Below are 17,452 nucleotides of genomic sequence, written 5' to 3'. Positions count from 1 at the left end.
CACATCCATGCCCGAGGCAGGATTCGAACCTGCGACCGTAGCAGTCGCGCGGTTCCGGACTGCGCGCCTAGAACCGCTAGACCACCGCGGCCGGCTCTAATCTCACCCAACGAACAACTGGCCTCTGGAAATGAACTAAAATGGCCATTATGGAGAACCCTCAACCGCCTACGATCTGGGGTGGGCAGATGCAACGTAAACACGTGTAAATGGGGATACCGAGACGGGACGGACACGTGCCAGTGCGGACAGACCCAAACAATGGACCACCTCCTGGAATGCAGCAACATGTGGGACGTGTGCAGGAAAGAAGATCTGGCAAACGCTACGGCAGTGGCTGTTAAATGCGCTGAATTTTGGCGGGACGTGATATGATATATACACTATGTTTGTCTTCATATTGTAATATGACTCCCCATTTTGAGTTTGTTTCATTTATACATATGTGTATTGTATTTGTGCCCGCATCTCGTGGTCGTGCGGTAGCGTTCTCGCTTCCCACGCCCGGGTTCCCGGGTTCGATTCCCGGCGGGGTCAGGGATTTTCTCTGCCTCGTGATGGCTGGGTGTTGTGTGCTGTCCTTAGGTTAGTTAGGTTTAAGTAGTTCTAAGTTCTAGGGGACTTATGACCACAGCAGTTGAGTCCCATAGTGCTCAGAGCCATTTGAACCATTGTATTTGTACTCGTGTGTATATGTAATGTGGGTTGTCTATGGCTTGGACACGATTAAATAAAGTAAATAAATAACCGCGAAAACAAGACGTACATTTACGCCATCTGGCCGAGCAACTAACAGATAACGGTAGAAACATCGTACATCGATGGACAGTGGTGCGAAAACAACGCGCGGCGTTTTTTAATCAACAAAATACGCTGGCCCGTAGAACGCAAGGGCTTGGTGCTTTTGGAAGAGCGCGCGGCCCGTAGAATCTACGGGATTGGCGCTGAGAGAGTTAAAGCAGCATATGAGACTACAAAAAGAAATAAGCTTATTGAAGTCATGAATGACCTGGGCATACCACAGCATTTAATACGCCTCATAAGTTTAGCTATGGAAAAAGTAGTAATTAAAGTACGGATGCAAGGAAATTTAACATCAAGTTTTGAAATTAACTGTGCACTGAGGCAAGGCCATGCATTCTCATGTATGTTTTTTAACATAGCGCTAGAGAAGGTAATAAGGGCAGCGCAGATCAACACAACACACATTATACAATACAATGGTGCAGGTTCTGGCCTACGCATATGATGTGGATATTATTGCAAGAACAGAACTAGCTGCTAAAAAAACGTATAGGGCACTGGTGATAGCTGTAGAAATGGCACTGCAAGTGAGCAACAACAAAACCAAATACATGCGAATAATACAATCACAACTAAATACAATGTTAGAAATTGACCAGGCGTAAATAGGATCTGTTAGTGGATTTGTCTATCTGAGAACACTGGTAAATCACAGAATAATGTTAGTATGGAAATACAGCGGCGCATCCACCTTGCTAACAAATGCTTTTACGGGATGGCCCAACAACTTAAGTCCAGAAATCTGTCCAGAAAAACAAAGTGCTAACTGTATAAACCTTTAATACGTCAGTTATTAACATTTGGCTCAGAAACCTAGCAACAGTGTGAAGAGCTAATAGGATGGTTTGAACAAAAGGTGTTACGCAAAATCTATGGGGTGACCAATGAAGATGGAGCACCGCGTAGACGATAATATACTGAACTTCGGTTGTTATACAAAGATCTTGAAGTCATGAAGTTAATTAAAATAAACCGTATGAAATGGGTCGGCTACGTTTTCGGCATGGAACATAAGAACCCAACAAAAATAGCACTGCTGCAAAACCCAATGGGACTAAGAAGCGGGAAAAGACCAAGGCTTCGATACTTGGGTGACGTACAAGAAGATTTACAAATTATTGGTGTCAGGGGATGGAGATGCAAGACGCAGGAATGATGTGCTAGAATAGGCCAAGGCCCGCCAAGGGTTGTAGAGTCAGGAAGACGAAGACGTTCGACCAGATTGTTAAAACCTCTCAAAAAACCTTTTTGGGAATAGCCGATATTTTGTGAATCTTCAGGTTTTGGCGGGGCAAAGACTGTTCCATTAAGTTTCGGGTGTGCAGCCACAAGAATTCTCCTTCTTGTTCTTCTAATATTTCGGCTATATAACATTCAGCCATCTTCAGAATGAGCCGCAAGACTGCCGCTCCAGTGCTCGCTTCGTCCCTTTATGCTCGTGTACCGCGTACGCGGTTGCGCGGTACACGAGTGTAAAGGGAAGAAGCGAGCACTGGAGCGGCAGTCTTGCGGCTCACTCTGAAGATTGCTGAATGTTATACAGCCGAAATATTAGAAGAACAAGAAGGAGAATTCTTGTGGCTGCACACCCGAAACTTAATGAAACAGCCGATTTTTTACTGCTATTTATTCCAAGTCGTAAAAATAGACTTAAAAAAATCTAATGGAGGTGAAGGAGAACGAGATCTTTATCTATACGTGGTTGAGGCTGTGGCAGAAATCGGACTCACTGTCTCCAGCAAAGATGACGAAGGTGAAGAAGACCGGTGCGGCCGACGGCGAGAGCGAAAGGTCACAACCAGATGACTTTCCTGCATCGTCAGTTTTGGACGGTATCAATTTATCGTTCATAACCACAAAGTTCTGCCCATAATGCTCCAAAAGTTCTTAATTGGAGAGAGATCCGGTGGCCTTACTGGCTGAGGTAGGGTTTGGAATGTAGAAAGACAAGCAGTAGGAGCTCTCGCCGTGTGCGGGCGGATATTATCTTGCTGGAATTTTAAGTCCAGAGACGTTGCCATGAAGAGCAACAAAATGGGGCGTAGAATATAATCGAAGTACCGCTGTGCTGTAAGGGTGCCACTGATGACAACCAAGGGGGTTGTGTTACGACATGAAATGGCACCCCAGACATTACTCCTCGTTGTCTGGCCGTATGGCGGGTGACTGTCAGGTTGTTATCCCACCATTGTTCGGAGCATCTCCAGACACGTCTTCTCTGGTCTCTGGGGCTAAATTCGAAGCGGGAGTCATCAGTGAAGACAATGTGATCCCTTCACGGAAAGCCATCCTGGACTTACATTTCAGCAAGATAACGCCCGCCCGCAAACGGCGAGAGTTTCTACTGTCTATTTTCGTGGTTCCAAACCCTGCCTCTACCAAGAGCGTCGCCGGATCTCTCTCCAATAGAGAAAGTTTGGAGCATTCTGTGCAGGGTCCTCGAACCACTACGGGATTCTGACGCGCCAATGGGAGAGAATCTGGCACGACAACCCTCGGGAAGACATCCAACAGCTCTTTCACTCAATGGCAAGCCGAGTAAGCGTTATTCTCTTGTTCGATTTGTGAAGCTCCTTCTCTACAGTAAATCATAAAAAATTTTCTGAAATTGTAATCATTTGTTTTCTGTACCTATACGTCACATCTACCGATTTCCATCCCATTTGGATAATTCCTCCGTGATGATCGTTTCTTTTTCCTGAAAAGTGTATTTTTCCGGAAGATTTTCATTTTACACATGCTTAAATCCCGCGAGGAACAAGACTCTAATACTGACATTTTTTATACAACAGAGCAAGTTTTGATTTATGTCCTGCCCCAAGAACTAAATTGTATAGGAGACACAGAAAGCAGATAAAGAGCAAAATAAGGCACTCGATTATACAGCGCAGATTTCTTTTCTTTGTGAGCTCGCTGCAGTACCGAAAATTGGGAGAAAAAGGTGGAGTTCTGTGGCATGCAGACTTCCATTGCGCTTTCTTTCACAAAGTGTTGTCAAGGAGACTACGAGGGTTTTGGCTAATAACTGGGCAGCTAGAAGCCCACTACATAGAATACAAAAACATGTTTAGTACATGTACAACTCCTAGAGCAGATGTGTTATGCTGATATCTTTGAAATGTTCGTCTGTAATAGATTTTGGAATCATTTTATGAAGTTGGCAGCGCTCGGAACGCTACCTATCGATTACAGGCATTCGATTACAATCGACGAAGCTACTTCTATCAGTCACCCAGCCGAAAGTTTTCTTTGAACAAACATATACAATTGTTACTCCGAAATTATGTTCTATGTAATTAAATAGAGCTTCCATTGTCGGAATTGTTGTTTAGAGCCCTTTTACAAACATTCAAAAAAGATAAAATAAGATAAATACTTTTTGTAGTCAAGTTACTGGGCACGATGAGCTCTATCCCAGGTCCCATCCTGGCTTCACCAGCCCGTATAAGTTGTTACATACATGCATAAAAAACAATTGCTTATCCTCTTGAAGAAACAGCGAAAAACAAATGAAATTGTAAAAACTAATTTACAGAAAGTTTTAATCGACGTATTAAAAAAAAAACAGAGAAATTGAAGCTTTCATCAATAACAGACCGTGTCCATCATTCTATGGACTACTAACTGGATAAAAACGTGTATATTAATGTTTTTTAAAAAATGTCTTGCCTTTCAGATGACTAACAATTTTGCACAAATGCCTTGCTGCGACTGAATCAAGCATACTTACTGTACAATACGATCGCGTTTCTAGGAGCCCAGTCCAACGATCTACTGTGTAAAACCAAGTAGTCTCCACGCACCGAATATGTACCTAGCAACAGCGGGTTGCGGGAAGTCAACAGAAAATTGACTAAACACTTCTGTCCAGCATTGTTTGTCAAATGTTCGCAGCTGTCTTAATGTCTCATTTCAGCCTAAATGTCTGCCCTCATCTTTCATATGTTATCTAGGTAGGTAATTGTTCGTGACTACGTATTATTTACATTTATGTAGGCATATTGTGCAATTCGCACAAATATTAAAACATGGGAATATTAAGAAATGTACAGCGCAGTGTGACGAAGGTAGCTTTTAATTCGGAAACGGAAATCGTTTCGCTATAATCTGCAGCGACCATTCTCGTTCTATAGTGCGATACAAAACGGCGGTTCTAGAACTCACATTAAGCTGTTGGTAGCCGTACATTAACTGAAGTGCTTTTCAAGCAGCCTTGCAGGACTGAAGGTGTCGTAGGCACGGCTGAGGTCAACGAACTCTAGTTACCTGATCCCGCTCGAAACCAACCGCGAAATACTGTGTCAAGTTGAAAACCCGTTTAGGAGGCCTTTGGAGCTCTAGAACCAACTTTTGCAACACAAGACCAACTTCCAACTAGTGTGAGGCAATGTTCTATGCTATGCTGGGCTCTCTGGTTCCACCTCAGGCACGGGGCGGCATATGGCCTCTGCTCGTTTCTCGCCTAGACCAAGAGACTCCTGTACAGTTTCCGAAAGCATATAACCACCTTACGGTCCATTTACGTTTCTCCCGTAGGTCGGTACTTTCTCTTGTGACTGCCCAGCTACCTGATTACCCTACAATTTCTCGATAGCGCACCGAAATTCATTCACAGTGAAAGACGATTGAAAATCATCGTTCTCATTTACATTGCATTGTATGGTAGTTGTGGCACTGCATATCGGCTACGCCGTTATTTGGCCAGGCTGACATTCTTGTTGCTGTGTTTCACTGTTGTAGTTACTAATATGTTCCTAAGCACATTGGCTGCCCTGTTTGCTAAGAGGTTAATTTAAAAACAAAAATTGCCATCGTTCATTTCTTCGGACAGATGTCACTTCACCAATTCCTCCACTGCCTCAACCGCCTGGGATGAAGGAACTAATGAATATTTGGTATCTTCTCATTACACATCGAGATTCCAGAATACATATTGTTAATTGCAAAAGCCATGGGTACCTAGAAAGACTTTGTTAGCGCAACACGTGGAGCAATTTACTGGTTGGGGGACTTTAAATATGAAACTATTATGAAAAACGGACCACTCAGCTTCTTTAATTACTGCGTGTATCTGTTTACATTTATATCATTTTACCTTATATCATTCTAACTGTATGTTCCTTTAAAATGTAATTCTGTAAGCCAAACACTAAATAAATAAATAACCGCTGATTATAAGTAATTATCTACTACGTCTGTAAAGTTCCTGATGCGGCATTATCCTCGTCACACGACTGTTCAGACCCAGTACTAAATGCTGAATGACTATTTGAGGCTGATATCCGTTCGACGAGGAAGATATTAGAGAAAAGATCCGATTGGTCAAATGTGAAGGGAGATGTTGGAGGTAGCCTTTTCAAAGGAAGCTTCGTGGCGTTCACGAGAAGTGATTAAGGATCGAAGGGAAGTTGACCGAGCGAGGACGCACGTTGGTTAAGACGCTAGTCTCGTTTTTGGGAGTAGTAAGATCAAAATTTCTGACCGGCCATTCCTAATTTGATTTGCCTGAAACTGCTTGGGGGAAAAAAAAAAAAACACTAAAACTTTTAGTAATGAACTGAATAATCCTCGTATGAATTTGTGCTGTAACATATGATCTATTTTTAAATACAATCTTTTATTCACAACTGTCTTGATCGCATCTGGTGGATCTATGACAGTACACCGTTTGGACCCCAACGAGCCATCATCAAGATTAAAAGTCTAGAAAATACAAAAATATTATTAAATAAAAAGTTACGAAAGTATTAAACGTGCAAGATAAAGGGAGAAAAAAAAAAACAGAAATATACTCAGCAACTTGTTACGAAACTGAAACATAAACTCGTCATCTAGTACTCACGTCGTCACTTAAAATCTGCTGCTCTGGCTGATTATGTGATAGATGTCGACTTTACATGTCACTTTCGTAGCAAATTACAACGTACATTTGTATTTTTTCCCTTGTGAATAAAAGAGAGAAGGAAATCAATGGCATATAATAAATATCAACTTATTACCTTGCCTATGTGGTTTCCCGCTCTGCTTAAAGGGTACGTAAAAAGGCAATATCTCACCCTCTCATCCATATAAATAAACGATTCTCACGGATTATGATGAGCTGGATGTAGCGACATATTATCCACAACTCACAGTTCGCGAGGTCTTGATCACGAAACAACTGAAAGGCTCCCCTGGTCAAACGGCGTTCAACGTAACGAAATTTATGGGCTGAGATCTTTCTCGTTGAAGTGTTCAATCGTACTAAAAGTGGTCGGATAGAAAAGCTCTCGGTGTCGTATTTGTAGTTAACAAAGCTGTGTAGCGCCATGGCGCATACACGGTGAGCCCTGTCATTCCTGAAACCACAGCCATCAGATAGGCAGATATAAGTTTCCGGAACATCCGCTCGGGCCACCACCTACGCACTCCGGAGCACGACCGCTTGAAGATTGTACTCACAGCGGTTCGATTAGTTTCCATAACGACCTAATATATGGCGCAGAGAGAGAGAGAGAGAGAGAGAGAGAGAGAGAGAGAGAGAGAGAGAGAGATATGTTTGTAAGTCTGGGGTCGTTTGAGAGATGACTGTAACATCCCTTCAGGTAGTTTGATGAAACGAAACTACAGCATTTACATGAAAGATCCTAGCGGGAGTGTTGTATATACTTTGAGACAATTTAATTACACTGGCCTCCGTAGCCATATCACCGTTGAAGCTACTCTAATCTGATTGCACTCGACTTGGAGGTAGCTCATTCCCAGGCTGCTATTCGGCTGTGAAGCTAGTGATACACTGAACACTTGTGTCACAATAAAGATAGAAACACAAATGAGGATAAGAAACCAAACGAAATGTAAATACTCTGTCGCTAGTCAACGGAGACCGCGGGACCTTTTTACTTGTGTTTCAAAATTAATATCGGAGTTTTAAGCATTTATTGCATACAACTCACAATTATAAATAATACGTCAAGTTAATGAACGACTCAAAGAGTTTTTATTACATGTGTTCAATGTGAGCACCATTGTCTTACGGCACATATCTCATACGGTACACATCGAGTCGATAGGAGATTTCTTCCCAAACCTGTATCACTGAGTCTAGAATAACTGTTCAACAACTGCTTTCATCCTTAAGGTTTATAATTTATATAAAAACCAGCTACCAGCCACATGTATGGTTTACAAAGGTTTATTATCTTCAGACCATGACCGGTTTCGGATTTTCCTTTACAAATCCATCTTCAGATGGCAGATTACATGCATTCTTAGTTGGACCTAGTTTTGTTTGTGTTATTCGTTTGCTGCACTGGGAAAGAAAAGAAATATTTTGTTGTCATATCGGTAATGGTATTTTTACGAAAGATTTACTTCTTTTACAAGATCTAATTGCTCATGAGATGGTTTTTATAAACATTAGTAAACTTGCAGGTTAGTGTACTTACGAGCTGTGTAGTTCTGCCTGACGAAATATTCGTGCGTTTATGTTTTCAAACGCAAGCTTCATACACTTTTCAATATGCATTATGTGAGTGCTATTCCAGTCATGAGTTTAAAGTGACGCCCATTGACTGGAATAGCACTCACATAATGCATATTGAAAAGTGTATGAAGCTTGCGTTTGAAAACATAAACGCACGAATATTTCGTCAGGCAGAACTACACAGCTCGTAAGTACACTAACCTGCAAGTTTACTAATGTTTATAAAAACCATCTCATGAGCAATTAGATCTTGTAAAAGAAGTAAATCTTTCGTAAAAATACCATTACCGATATGACAACAAAATATTTCTTTTCTTTCCCAGTGCAGCAAACGAATAACACAAACAAAACTAGGTCCAACTAAGAATGCTTGTAATCTGCCATCTGAAGATGGATTTGTAAAGGAAAATCCGAAACCGGTCATGGTCTGAAGATAATAAACCTTTTTAAACCATACACGTGGCTGGTAGCTGTTTTTTATATAAATTATAAACCTTAAGTACAACAGCCACGTTTCTCAACATGTCGTCTTTCGACAAAATAGCGTGCTTTCATCCTGTTTCATCAGTCGATGATATTAGCCGGTAGCGGAGGCACGTACACATAGCCTTTACGAAAAAATCGTATGGCGTCAGATGGGGTAAACGTGATGGCCATGCAAAACAAGCTCTGTCCCCTTCGGCCAATCCAGCGGTCGGATATAACGTCGTTTAACCAATCGAGTACCGAGTTATGCCAGTGAGGCGGCGCACTATCTTTCTTCCAAATAAAATTCCGTGATTCAGCTTCTTCCAATTGAGGAAAGAGCCATAGTTCTAGCGCACCAAGGTAAGAAACAACCTCCACAGTTGCTTCACCGAAAGAGAAAGGCCCATAAATTTTCCGCCGATATATGCTACAAAAAACATTCATTTTAGGGCAGCCTCGTTGCAACTGCACTATCTCGTGTGGATTTGCTGACCCCGAGATATGCACATTGTGTGTGTTCAGATTTCCATTTTGCAGGAATATCGATTCATCACTGAAGACGACACGATCCAGAATATTTCATCGTCATGCAGCAACGTTTCGTTTGCAAACTTGGCACGTAAAGTGTTGTCTGTACGCTTCAGAGCTTGTAACAACTGCAATCGATGACAAGGTAATTGACAGCATCTCCTTAAAATTCTCCACACAGACGGTGCTAATTCATGTCTAACCGTCCAAACTGATTTCTTGGGGCCTCTCGTGAAAGACTCACTCGTTCAAGTTCTTCAGTCACTCTTGTGCCGTGTAACGAATGGTGCTCACACTGAACACCTGTACGGACAACTGAGTTGCTCTTTCATTTGATGTATTATTTACAATTGTGAGTTAAATGTAATAAACGCTACAACGACTTAAAACCCCAACATTCATTTTGAAACAACCGGTACCACGATACTCAGAAAATATCCCTGAACAACCTTAGTGTTGTCGGTGGAGTTCGGGTTCACCCTGTACATAGTCATATCCCATTTGAGAAACGATACAGTTGAAAATTTGGAGACTGAGTCTCAGTTTATAAATGCGGGTCTGACCCCAACGGATCGCCACTGTATGTGGGTGGCACTGAAAATCTGCCAGTGTAATGGCAAGGGTAGTGGACTGAGCCAACAGGGAAACCCAATGGAGGTCTTCGAAGCTGCCCGTCTATGCCAGAGACAGCAGGCAGCATAAAGGGTCACGTAGGCAACTGTTGGGCAGAAAATTAAATGTATAGACGCAAATGAACTCACCTTTTCTAAACGAAATGGTAGGATGGGAGACCGAGCATTTACACGCCCGTATACAATGGGCGTTCAGTAAGTAATGGAACACATTTTTTTCTGAAAGCAGATTGGTTTTGTTAAAGATTCCAGTACACCGTGCTATTTCCCACACTTTTGGCTACGAAGCCCTTTTTCCCTTGATATAATCTCCGTACAATTCGACGGCCCTACGCCACCCTATTGAGAGGGCCTGTGTGTCCGCAAGGTCGACGTCGGAGCCGACTTGCTGCATCAATAACCTCCACGTACTGTTTCCCGCGAAGTGCATTCTTCGTTGGGCCAAACAGATGGAAGTCGGAAGGCGTGAGATTCGGGCTGTAGGGTGGATGAGGAAGAACAGTTCAACGAAGTTTTGAGAGGTCCTAGCGGGTGCGCTGACTTGAATCACTTTTTCTTCTGAGTAGAGGTGGTGTGCGGCCACTCCGTGGACTGCTGTTTTGTTTCCGGTTCGAAGCTTTTTTATTTTTTTTGCTTGTTTTGTTTTAGGGCGCAAAATCAACTGGCGTCATATGCGCTCACGTGGCCGTTCGGTTCTGGGCGCTACAGTCTGGAACCGAGCGACCGCTACGGTCGCAGGTTCGAATCCTGCCTAGGGGCATGGATGTGTGTGATGTCCTTAGGGTAGTTAGGTTTAATTAGTTCTAAGTTCTAGGCGACTGGTGACCTCAGAAGTTAAGTCGCGTAGTGCTCAGAGCCATTTGAACGTCAAAATTATGGAACACGAAAACAGAGAAGAGTTAAAAAATGACTAAACCTCAACCCCAATTAACATAAGCGAAAACAGCTAAAAACAGGGACCTGGAGAAAGGGCTACTAAAAACACCATACAGAAGCGGAGCTCCAAAACTAAAAATTAAATGGCCTTCGCCATACTGCTTTGACGAATAGAAAGTAAAACGCGGTCTACAGCCCTCGTGTCACTTGCTAAAACAGCCGATAACTCAGACGGCAAACCCTTAAAAAAATGGACAGTTCGTCAGGAAGTGGCCGACAGTTAAAACTTGGGCGCCATGTGTACAAAGTGGTGGGGGAGCGCCACTTATCAAATGACGATGGCAGAAACGGCAGTGCCCAATACGCAACAGAGTTGAAATGACTTCCTCCCGGCGGGAGGGCCGAGAGGAGGCCGTCCAAGCCGCTGGGAGAGGCTTAATAATCCTGAGCTTATTCCCTTGAAGGGAGTACCAATGGCGATGCCAAAGGGACACCACCTCCTGACAAACGGCATTGGAGGGAATGTAGGAAGTAGTGGGCTCAGGTACGAGGACTGCAGCCTTGGCAGCAGCCTCGTTTCCTGGCAGACCGACATGACCAGGAACCCACATAAACTTCACAGTGGCTCCACCTAGAATGAGCAAGTGACAGTTTTCCTGGACCCATTGCACTAAGGAATGGGCGGTGTACAGCGCACATAGATTTTGAAGACCGCTGAGTGAGTCTGAGCAGATGGCACAAGTGGAAAGTCTTTGTCGCCGGATGTACTCTGTGGCCTGATACAGGGCGAAGAGTTCGGCTGTAAATACTGAGCGGTGTGCCGGAAGCCGATATCTAAAGACGTGGGCGCCAATGACGAAGGCACACCCGACACCACGGTCAGTCCAAGAGCCATCAGTGTACACAAAGGTATTATCGCGAAATTCCACGCAAAGGTCGTGAAACTGAAGGCGATAGAGCGAAACTGGAGTAGTATCCTTAGGAAGTGGATGAAGGCCAAGGTTAACACGGGCCGCTTCACGAAGCCAAGGTGGTGAAGGGTTCACGCCCAACGGAAACATCTTTTTCACTTCGGGCTTTTTACCACATAGTAAAATTAAGACACGTGCATTAAATAGGCTTAAATATCTCATGAAAATTCCCGCAATAGATCAGATATTGCTTAATTGTTCAATTTACAACAATGAACAAAGGAATCGACAGTTCAAATGGTTCAAATGGCTCTGAGCACTATGGGACTCAACTGCTGAGGTCATTAGTCCCCTAGAACTTAGAACTAGTTAAACCTAACTAACCTAAGGACATCACAAACATCCATGCCCGAGGCAGGATTCGAACCTGCGATCGTAGCGGTCTTGCGGTTCCAGACTGCAGCGCCTTTAACCGCACGGCCACTTCGGCCGGCAATCGACAGTTCAGCTGGATAGTAACTACGTAATGGCTGCTACACTGCTGTAGGACCTACATATTATTATTATTATTATTATTATTATTATTGGCAGTGGTCGGGCACAGAGTACTGCCAGCCTGATGTGTTTGAATTTCTGCCAGTTCAGAAGTAAGGAGTTCAGCAACAAAGTGATTTACAAATACTCCACTCATTTTAACTTGGTTGATTTCAAATGGAGGTACACGGTGTGGATAAAGCAAGTGCCGCAAGGGAGAGGAATGGTGCAGAGGAAGCATGTTTTGCAACAAGTAGCTACTCTCAATGAGAATAAAAAGCTTTCTTTTCTGAGGAGTTGTACAGGTAGGTATCGCTCGCGATGCACTGAGAATTGTTTGACCGTTCTATTGCACTTTCGGATAGTGACCTCAAAAAGCCTGGGGACCACGGTATTAGAGGCTTTTGTGACTGTGTGTTGACAGAAACAAAGCTAATTTGGGTAACATTTCGGCCTTTAGGACGGATGCTTAAGCTGCGGTCATTACACTTCGTGTGATCTCGGAGAGGTATCGACGCGCGTTACCGCGGCACAGAATCACTCCCTCCGTGAGCAGCCCAGTCCCTTTGCTCTTGATGGAGCTGTGTAGTCTACGGAGTGTGTCACAGTACACGTCAGTGTTAATGGTTTTCCATGCTTGAAGAATTCGTTGAGTATCGAACTTCGGACGTCGAAAAATTCGTCGAGCACCGTTTTGCATGCTGATGGCACAGTTTTGACTTTATAGGGAGAGATAACGACAATACGTTCGTGTTCCTAAACGGCTCAATACGTTATCCAAAAAGCGGCATATGCAAATTTCAACCGTTTTACGACGTTTCATACCTTTTCGTTTTAACACTCCTTATATAAGTAAACGTGTAAAAAGTAATTTAAATGATTATTTGGCTGAGTAGATTAGCGCTAGTCATAATTTGTTCTTAGTATCTTTATAGATGGTTCAAATGGCTCTGAGCACTATGGGACTCAACATCTTAGGTCATAAGTCCCCTAGAACTTAGAACTACTTAAACCTAACTAACCTAAGGACATCACACACACCCATGCCCGAGGCAGGATTCGAACCTGCGACCGTAGCAGTCCCGCGGTTCCGGACTGCAGCGCCAGAACCGCTAGACCACCGCGGCCGGCTATCTTTATAGAAGTGGCCTGCAGTAGCTGGTTCTGCCTGTTAGTACAGGCCACATACCAAGAGGGAATATGTGAAAGAATGGACGATGGGGACTTGTTGGCGAGTCATTTCGAATTAAAAGTTCGGTGTCTGTAATTACTGTGGAACACAGCTTAACAAGGAAAACTGTAAGCGGTCCTACCCTTGCCTCTTATTCAGAAGCGGGCTGCTAGATCCGAACACCGCCCTAGTATTACGGAGAAGCTTCAGGAACTCAAATGGGAATCCCTGGAGGGAAGGCGACGTTCTTTTCGAGGAACACCATTGAGAAGATTTAGAGAACCGGCATTTGAAGAAAGGAAATGACTACTAGCGGTAAAGAGTATCTTTCGCCACGCACCGCACGATGGCTTGCGGAGTATGTATGTACATGTATCGATAAGGGCAACGAGCCGGAAACCACCTATAATACATATACGAACCACTGGTGGCGTCTGATGACTATTATATGAGCGATGTCACTTTCGGAGGAAATGTTACACAAGCCTTTTACACTGACAATCGTATCTGGCACTTTAGACTGTGATTAGTTAAACTTCACCTAGAGTCACAACTAGTGGCGAGTCGCTACAATCACCTTCGGCTTTTATTGGTGAAGTTCCGGAAACGGTAACTACGAAGCTTTCAGCGAGCGCCAGCCATCCTTCTCGACTCACATTGGATTTTTTCTTCGATATTGGAGAAAACTGCCACTGCAATGAATACACCCAGCTATCTGATGCAGCAAATCGTTATTTCACTGGGACAGAAGTCAGTGGGCTGAAGGTACTTGCCTAAAGGCTGTGATAAGACAAGGGGGCTCAGCATCTCCAATCGATACTTCTGGGTGTTTGGTACCACACTGCATGCTACACGCGCATGTGATGGAAGCAGGTCACTCGTTACGTGTGATCAGAGAATGACCGCATGTTTCTTAAATTACAATGGGCACTGAGTACCCATTGGTTTATGGGATCGAAGAACAGTTAACGCTGAACGGTATACAATAACTTGTCGGCCACAAGTTATCGATGAAATTAGGACAAACAATCGATAACGTAGTATCATTCTTCATCACAGTGGCGTCATACAGCACGTACCAAGGGGGGTTGTTTGCACACAGTACTCGAATTCGATAGGGCGACGGTTCAAATCCTCTTCCGGCCATCCAGGTTTTTTTTTTCCTTTTTTCATGATGTACCTAAATTGCTCCAGGCAAATGCCGGGATGGTTCCTTTGAAAGGGCACGGCCGATTTCCTTGCCCATCTTTGACACAAATTCGAGCTTGTGCTTCGTCTGTAATGACCTCCATGTCGACAGGAGTTAACACCTCAATCTTTCTTCCTTCTTATACAGCACGTAAAACAATTGATTAATTATTTGACGGAGAAAAACATCGAATTAATGTGGCAGTGCCCTCATTCATCTGCTACATCACCTAACGGCTTTTTTTAAATTCCTGTCAGACATACATATGCGTGGACGGGTATTAACATCTCTAATGGACAAAAATAATCCCAGAACTGGTTCGAAAGAAAACAAAACCACACAAATTTTAAAGACGAACATTTGGATTGGTTCAAATGGCTCTGAGCACTATGGGACTTAACATCTACGGTCATCAGTCCCCTAGAACTTAGAACTACTTAAACCTAACTAACCTAAGGACATCACACAACACCCAGTCATCACGAGGCAGAGAAAATCCCTGACCCCGCCGGGAATCGATCCCGGGAACCGGGCGCGGGAAGCGAGAACGCTACCGCACGACCACGAGCTGCGGACGAACATTTTGATAAATAATAAAATTATCTGTAAAAAAAATTCAAAGTTTTAATAAAAACTTAAAAGGAAGCCCTCGTATTCAGCTGTCAGGCAAATGCTATGGAAGAGCATTATAAGGAACTTACTATCCATTGAAGAAACAGTTCACTTTATTTTAGCTCAGAATCCAGGAGAAATAACGCAACTGATTCCTACTAGATGGAACAACTACTGGATTATATCCCCACATTCTTGACAACAATAGTGTTGCGCCGTCACGTCTCCAGGTCTGTGGAGTATTCCAGTGTCTAACGTCGTGTTAACAAAATATCACATACTGGTTTTAATTTTTGTCTTTTGGTGCAAATCCTAGCATTTTGTTTTTCTGCAGGTAACGAAAAACTGCAAGGGGTAAGTCTTGTTGGTGAATATGACTAGCTTTTTAGAAAACTTGTTCCACTGTGAATCATATCGGCGGGAAAGTCAGAGAACAGCACTTAAATTGATGTCAGTTCAGTAACTTATCTTGACAACACTTTGCAGACTAACTGATGAATAAATCCATTATGATAGTTATTGGGGAGGAGTTTCCGATAAATGTAACTTAATTATGAATGTATCGATGTGATGACCAATGTATACGAAATACAACGGGCGTAGGCACATCAGTATCGTAACAGGTGCTACAAGTTCTGGAGGCAGCTTAGCTTTCCTGTCGAACACGGTTCCCTACCGGCGTCACATGTTAACAACATTCACCCGCACTTCACTTGCTGCGGAGAAAGCACAATGGAACTTCATTCGGGGCTGCCTAATTGTTGTCGCGTCGTCGATGGGAACTGAGGAATATTTTTTCGTGAGAAGATTACACATCGCGGTAAAGAATACAAATGCACAAAAGTTTAACTTACGATGTTTACAAGTATCAAAAAGTGTGGGTAGAGTTATTACCCTGCAATACAAATTACGAACAAGCAATCTATCCGCTGCTTCCCGATGTCACTGCAGGTACCGTAACGGCACACTTCCATCAACCATTTCTCTGAAAACGGCCAGTTTCTTGTAATAAAGTATTTAAAATATCTATTTTGATGCAGGATTTATCTCCACTAAGAGCGTTCGTCTGACGTATACCTCTTCCTTTCAAGACAGAAAGAAGTTGCTTCATGAAACCAATGTTTGCTTAGTTTAGAGCGTCCTACAATCCGTTGATTTCTCAGCAATACCACATCAGTAAAAATTAAAAAAAAAAAAAAACATGGTTGTGTCTTAGAGTAACTTCAATTTCTCACACACATGACATAAACGCACTGTTAGTCATAAAAAGAAACATTCTTACCTTTCCATGTCCATGTAACGTTGCATTGTGAAGTTCATCTAATGTTGGTCGGTATGCTGCCTGTATCGACATAATATTGCGGTAATTATCAAGTCTTGGCAGGGCTTCTCTCGTGAAGTGGCGAAAGCTTTTGGCATAGCGCGTGTCGTATCCAGATGTGTCAGAAGTATGAGACAGCAGCATGTTAGGTGAAGTTGGCCGATAATTTTCAAGCGAACCTCTTCTGGAATCGTCACCTTCTCCACGCAGTGGGTCACTCTCACCATATTCGTCGCCCTCTTCATTTTTTGAAGAAGAGCCATCAACTCTGTTCACTTGAAAACGAGTTCTTTTATCCATATCGCCCAGCTCAACACCCCAAGAATCTCTACGCGCATTGTTCAAAGCACTCTTTTCTGAAGGCATAATTAATTGCAAATTAAATTTAAAAAAAAGCACTACACAAGTTAACAGAAAAACTACAGATTCACCGGCTCAACCATGAGCACAACACGCAGCTGTCGTGCTCCACGAAGCGGCATGCGCATGTGGTCCGCGGAGCGCTGCCTTATAGGACGCCCAGAGCTGTTTAAAAATACGATCCCTCGCTCGGCTATCGATTGCTACGTCGAAATTGCGAGTGCAGATTTTCGAGTGCGATTTAATTTTTGCTATATAGAAAATATAAATATTAATCTAAAGTGAAGTATCTTTACTGAAGTCAAATATATTACAATATTAATATAATCCTTTCAATGTCGTCCTTGAAGACAACTTCGAAGGGTAATCGATAGTATAATAAAATGCTTACACCAAAGAGAGGATGTATTGTGTCTCTGGTTTACATCAGCTGACGTTGATTAAAAACAGTATGTTTACGATGTTCGTATGACGCGTGTGTCAAATGTAATCGGTGGGAATATGTGCTACGTATCAACGTTAACATTATTTTTTAGTGCATTTTACTCCCTCTTTTATATGCATCTGTCTGAAGAAATTAG

At 43.0% G+C, this 17,452-nt stretch overlaps 1 protein-coding gene across 1 annotated transcript in view; it reads right to left on the bottom strand.

Moving 5' to 3' along the window:
* Nucleotides 1–17,001, bottom strand: part of LOC126198529 (bumetanide-sensitive sodium-(potassium)-chloride cotransporter) — a 603,867-nt gene extending 586,866 nt beyond the window's left edge. Inside the window, exon 1 of the mRNA XM_049934924.1 lies at nt 16,473–17,001. Within this exon, the coding sequence (XP_049790881.1) occupies nt 16,473–16,877 (405 nt within the window). The 5' untranslated portion in view covers nt 16,878–17,001. The remainder of the gene's footprint in view (nt 1–16,472) is intronic.
* Nucleotides 17,002–17,452: the final 451 nt, after the last annotated feature.

The sequence above is a fragment of the Schistocerca nitens genome, chromosome 8, assembly GCF_023898315.1.
Source record: "Schistocerca nitens isolate TAMUIC-IGC-003100 chromosome 8, iqSchNite1.1, whole genome shotgun sequence".
Lineage (NCBI taxonomy): Eukaryota > Metazoa > Arthropoda > Insecta > Orthoptera > Acrididae > Schistocerca > Schistocerca nitens.
The sequence above is the reverse complement of the archived record's forward strand: the minus strand, read 5'-3'. Positions and strand labels throughout refer to the sequence as shown.